This window comes from Zonotrichia leucophrys, chromosome 3, assembly GCF_028769735.1.
Source record: "Zonotrichia leucophrys gambelii isolate GWCS_2022_RI chromosome 3, RI_Zleu_2.0, whole genome shotgun sequence".
NCBI classification, from domain to species: domain Eukaryota; kingdom Metazoa; phylum Chordata; class Aves; order Passeriformes; family Passerellidae; genus Zonotrichia; species Zonotrichia leucophrys.
In genome coordinates this window covers 41,807,503-41,813,502 of record NC_088172.1, presented here as the reverse complement: position 1 = coordinate 41,813,502, position 6,000 = coordinate 41,807,503, and the positions used below count along the sequence as shown (strand labels likewise).

General features: G+C 46.2%; 1 protein-coding gene across 1 annotated transcript in view; it reads right to left on the bottom strand.

Annotated features, from left to right (window-relative positions):
- Positions 1-1,243: 1,243 nt before the first annotated feature.
- Positions 1,244-6,000, bottom strand: part of DCBLD1 (discoidin, CUB and LCCL domain containing 1) — a 46,130-nt gene continuing 41,373 nt past the window's right edge. The window contains exon 15 of the mRNA XM_064707947.1: positions 1,244-3,596. Coding sequence (XP_064564017.1) covers positions 3,079-3,596 — 518 coding nt within the window. The 3' untranslated portion in view covers positions 1,244-3,078. The remainder of the gene's footprint in view (positions 3,597-6,000) is intronic.

The window sequence follows — 6,000 nt, the reverse complement described above, 5'->3', positions numbered from 1 at the left end:
ATCAAAACACCACTGAAAGTCTCCCCTCACCAGAGGATCAGACTCTGCTCTCACAGAATTCCCACAGATGCTGGAGAGAGGTCCAGAGCTAACTGGCCTTCTGAGTGTGGAAATATCCCAGAATGGTGCATACTCTAACCTTCACTGTGGAACAAAAGGTTTTTAAACCTGTGATGTTTTATAAGACTGCCTGTGCCATACCTGCATCTGGCTTTGGCAGTGAGCACAGGCTGATGTAGACAAGCTGGAGTTTGATGTATTAGCGTGTAAAAAGCCATCCAGAGGATGCACAGGAGGATGGGCACTCGCACTGGTAAGATTCAGGCAATCCTCTTTCATTGCTACACCGGGATTTGGTATCTCTATGGCCATTAGGATAGAGAGGGGCAGGGTAGGAAGTTCCCTTGCATATCTGCTGCTACGGTTGCTACAAATTTCCTAAGCCCAAGGCTTTTAGTGTTAACCACACTCAGCATTCACTCAGATGTGAACCATGAAGCACCATGGCAGTGACCAGGAGATGTGCTGCCTCTGTCCCTGTAAGCACTAAGGCACTGTGAAGGGAGGCTGAAGATGTTTGGGGATCTATTTTAACCCAGCTTTGCAGGTCTGTTGGGTTACTTTTGGCGGGGGTGGGGATGAAGGCAAGGTGCAAATTGAGACCAAACTTTCCCTTAGGCTAAATCAGGGTTTGAATGACAGCAGAAATGGGCAGATGCTGCTAAGAAGCTTTTGACACTTGTACCATGCTGCAGGTGTGCCAAGCATGTGGCAGAAATATGCAAAAAATTCATTATAATACAAGTAGTGTCATCTGCTGCCTGGTCCTTTTGCATTTCTGTGTTCCTTAGCTGCCTCATTAGGTGGGGAGCAGGCCTGATTACTGACTTGTTTGTCAAGTGCCAAGCCAGGCTAATTAGTTGTGTGGGCAGAGGATTGGTTTCAAGCTCATCAGGAGGGCACCCTCATCCTTTCCTCAATCATACGCGTCCTGCAGCGGGGTTTGCCGCAGGAGTTTGTTTGTGGGTTCTTCTCTAGAGCTCATGGACAGAAAATCTGGGCTAAATGGGGCACTGAGAGGATCTTTTCTTAGCCTGTCACACTGGAGCCGCGGATTGCAGCAGCGCAACTGGCACTTTTGCAGGGCGTGAGGAACACTTCCTTGTCACCCTGCAGGGTGTGTGGCGGGAGTGGGCGTGCAGCGATAATCGAGTCACCGAGTGAAGTGGCAGGCCTGTGTGGCTGATTTACAAATACCAGTGTTCTTTATTTACACAGACATGTAAACAACAGAAGGTAAACAACACCGCCCAGCTCGGTCTAACAAACAGGCTGCTGCTGTTTCACTTCAGGACCTGAGGTGTTTTAGACATTTCACAGAAACTGTATTGACAGCAAACACAGGAAGGCTACGAGGTTACCTTGACTCTTTCTCTCTGCACGGGAATCGCATGCACGGTGCGGCAGTGCGGGGTAACGGCACCGCCTGAGGCTGCAAACAGGGGTATGAAGGAACCCACCCAGAGCTGGCCTCAAGTTCGGGTCTGGCCGGAGTCAGCAGTATTTGTGAGCAGAACCACTGCAGCCAGTCTGTCCTCCGACAGCACTTCCCACCCAGAGGTCTGAAAGCACTCTGCGAACAGACTGAGCAATCTTCATCACATCCTTGGCAAATCATCCCGTTTATATACAAGGAAATAAAGGGAGGACCTTCAAAGAGCGGCTTTCCCAGAGCTCAGGTTTTACTGGTCTCGTTTCCCAACCTTGTGCTTTAAGCATAGCACCATTCTTTCTTCACAGAAGTATATTGCTTCTTGGCATTTTAGGACAAGCTTTTGAATACAAAGAAATGCCCCAAGCACTGGAGGTAGAGGGGCAGTGGACGGTCCCAGTTATGACCAGAAGCTGCTCTGCTCCAAAGCTGCCCCTGCTGAAAGAGGAGCCAGCTACTGTGCGACACATTGCACCCAATCCCAAGCTTTTTCAAGTTTGTCTGAAAACACAACTAAGGGAAACATTAGCTGCAAAAGAAAATCTGTTCAAAAACAACAGTGCTGATGTGCTGTCTTGCAAATTTAACTGCAACAGTAACCCAAAGACAGAAAAATACCTAGTGGAGAAATGAAGAGTTCCGGAAGTTTGCTGCTTTGTGCCAAGGAACAAATTTCCTTAAAGTTTTAGCAGCAAAAGAATCAGCTAGGGCTTGAACAGCACTGAGTTCTCAGCTGTAAATTCACATTTTGGTTACACACACACTTCCTAAATAAAAAAAAATTAAAATAACTTCTCCAGATTAACTGGTATTGGATATGTTGTTTGGTTCTGTTTTTTTGGTTTGGTTTCTTTTTTTTCTTTTTTTCTCCTGTTGTGGACTGATAACCATGGCTTGAACCCAAAACCAGTTTCAGCCTTTCTACCTGTTTTCTAATATGAATTGCAAGTTCGATGGGCTCAGCTTGTATGCTAGATCAAATTCAAGCATGTGAGAATTGCTGCTAAAAAAGCAGCTGGGAAGTTGTGTTTGAGCACAGTATTTAAATACTCAGCTGCCTTCTCTCATGCACATTATGCAGCAAGAAGTTTAACTTCTATCCTCCCAATTAGAACTACAGCCCTATCTTTAGTTATCATGGGAAAGGAGATGAATCAACACAACCATAAGATACACCATTTACAGCTGCCAGTACAGCAGCAGGTAAGATTAAGACAGAAAAAGAGGACTGTTTTTCTTAAATAGTCATTCCTGCAATCCTTTCAAACCCCCAGGTGAAAAGGAAACCTAAGAAATTCTCCTTAAATAAAAGCTATGTACAAATTGCACACATTGCAAACGGAGCACTGAGATCAGTTACAGAAAATAAGATGTACAGTCTTCACTGATAACATCTCTCTTGCTATAAACAGTGATAAACAGCATATGCTTTCTTCAGATGTCAGAACCCAGCAAGACAGCAATATTATGTACACAGGGCTTGTTTGCCTTCTGCCTCCCACAGCAGAGCCCCTCCAAACTCTGTTTTCACTTCAGAAAGCTGTGCAGCGACGCTCCTGCGCACCGTGCCGCTGCTGCTCGGCAGATCACAAGAGAGCTGTCATTGCTGTCTGGCTGATGGGCTTCAGGCAGTCTCTGGGCGTGGAGTAGCCCTCGCCCCCCAGAGCAGTTTGCTGGGGCTTCTGGTAGTCTGTGCTGTAGCTCACGGAGGTCACAACACCATTAACTTTGGGTTTGTCGTAGTTTATGACACTCTGGGGTGTCTGATAGTCTCCGTTCCTGGTGTCGGTTTTGCAGGAACTGGAGAAGCTGCCAGCGGTAAGGGAATGTATCTGAGACGAGGCGACGGGAACGTTGTAGCCGTTCTCAGGGGGGAAATTACCTTCTCTTGCTATGTGCCGCTCTATGATGGGGGTGGCGTACTCGGGCTCCTGGCTGGTCAGGGGCAGAGCATATTCGTGCCTGTTAGCTCTGTGAGGGCAGTGATAGTGATTTTCAAACTCAGAACTCCCCCTTCTTCCCTCCTCTTTGGTGTCCATGGGGCGAAAAGTAGATCCTTTACGTGTTACCGTCCCGGTTCCGATCATGAGAGGCTGCTGATAATCTAAAAGGAAGCATGAAATGCTCAGTTAGGCATAGGTTGGTTATCTTATGTATATAATACTTATGCACAGATAGGTATTTTATGGTGAAAAGCTACTCTGTTATTGTTTCGAAAGTGTGATTATTGGGGATGTGAGGAAACCTTTCCCCAACATTGATCCTGTAACCTCCTTCAGCGAGCAAGAGTTGCAGAAATGGCAGAAGCTTTTCCACAGAGAAGCTCCAATCTGCCACCTCTTTTTCTACTCTCTCCCTCCCTTTCCCTACCTACCCCCCCAAATAAATTAACATTTCTGGAGTATACTTAAAAGCCCTAAAAAAGAGTGAGGTCAACAAAATATTAACAACAAACTGGACAAAGGACATTGCATGAAGATCCACAAGCGAGAAGTTCTCCAAAATGAGTGTTCCAGTTTTGGAATAATAAAAATGCCCAGAGGATTCTTAACGAGCCGGCTTTATTTAAAAGGCATCTCACAGCAGCTGACTGACAAGAAGGATGAAGTTAGGCAAAACGGCAGCCAAGAGAGTCAATGGAAGTGTGAAATGTGCTAAGCCAGCTCAGCACGGCTGCAGGCGTGCCAGGGGGGATGAGCTTGGGGGGAGAAGCGGGAATGGTGCTGCTGGAGGGACTGAGCAGTCACCCAGTCAAGGGGGAGGGCAGGGACAGAGCTGGCCTAAGGGCTGAGCAGGAGCAAGGAGCGAGATGGAGGAAACACGGCCACAAGAAGCGCGTGTTTGTGCCTCTAGCTATGGTAGGTGCCAGGCTGCCGTGTGAGGAGGTCTGAACGAGAAGGTTTTCTGAAAAAACAAGCAGCACTGTTATGAGGAAAGTGAATGTTCTAACTTTCTCGCTTTGGCGCTGGTGACAATCTCGTACAGATACCAAGGGTGGCCTGAACAGCTCTAGTAAGTGACACTGCTAAAGTGTGGCGTTTGCACGCAGGCGTGAAGAAGTTAGCTCGGTTTCTGTTCTGGCATCGCGGTTCAGCTGACATGAGCGTCGAATTCGATCCCATATGTCCTGTGAATCTTTTTGGCAGTTTCTGGCTGGGTCCCAAACTTCAGCATGTAGGGTGAAGGTGTTATGATATTTCTCCAAGTAAGTAGTGCAGCCCTCCCCAGCATTGCTGCCGCCATCCCCAGAAATCTCTCTCGCTCAGGATGGAGCATCTCAGCTTCCTCCTGGCTGCCTCTGGGAACCAGCAGGCAGTCTGAAGCGAGGGAATTCCATGTAGCATGAAAACCTATATGCAAACTGTGTGCTCCCTGCAATTAAATTATTAAATGGCACATTTCTAGGTTGCATCCACCTTTCTATTTAATGTTTTTTTAATTTTAAGGAGACTGCAGGTGAAATGCTAAGGCTGGGAATATGCCTGAGCCAGGCTGAGAGTTCAGACTTCCCATAAACACAGCAGGAGGGGATGGTGGAAAGACTTCCCAGACATGGCCAGGGAACCAAAAAACCATATTTTGTGAGCAACCTTTATTCGTTCTTTTCCCTTAAAGCTGTTTTATAGGTCTCTGCACATTTATATTGAAAGTTCCTACAAAGGATTGAAACTGTCTTTGAAAGATACTGAGAGCAGCACCATATGGAATTACAGTAACCATCCATTTGTTTTTTAAATGTATTTCTCTGCCAAACACAATGAAGAAATTCTAAGGAATTTCTAAGGTCTGGAGGCTGGAAACAGGAAACTAATCTTTCTTCAAGAGTGCTGATCACTGATCCCATGAAATGGCTGGTCTCACTAGCCTTACCAGACAGACTAGACTGGGCAGGGATAAGATGTGCTAAGAGGATGAATTAAAAAATCATCCCTTTGGGATGCAAATAGTACTGATGCTCTTTCATTGGGATTTGCTCTATCCAAACAGTGACCTGGAGCCAAAGTAGCATAAGAAGAAATGCTGTGGTTGGCTCGCTTCTTCCCTCTCATCTACCTGCCCCTCTTCAGGAGGCCTCACCTCCCAGATAGTTCAGGAAAGCTGCACAGGGATCTGAGCACAACTTCCAGCTAGGCATGAAATCCCACCATAAACCAACTAAATAATTTTTCTATTTGATCAGCAGCAAGGGGCATCATATTCTGTTCCATTTCCAGAGACACTTGTGTTTAAATAGAAACACAAAAATTAGTCAGCAAAGGGAAGCAATCCTATCCTAGGCACATTCTTGCACTTCATCCATGCCTGAGTGCCTTCCATCAGTACCTTCAGCTGCAACTATGTCAGAGTCAGGAAATTTTTCCAACAACTCCACGAAAACAAAATTCCAAAACAGTGGGCCTTTCCCTCCCTAATATATTTATAGCTGCTTCACTATACATTTGGGATGAACATAAATAAATCTGTTCCTGAGACTCAGTTTGCATAAGAGCTGAAGTTTGTCGCACTGC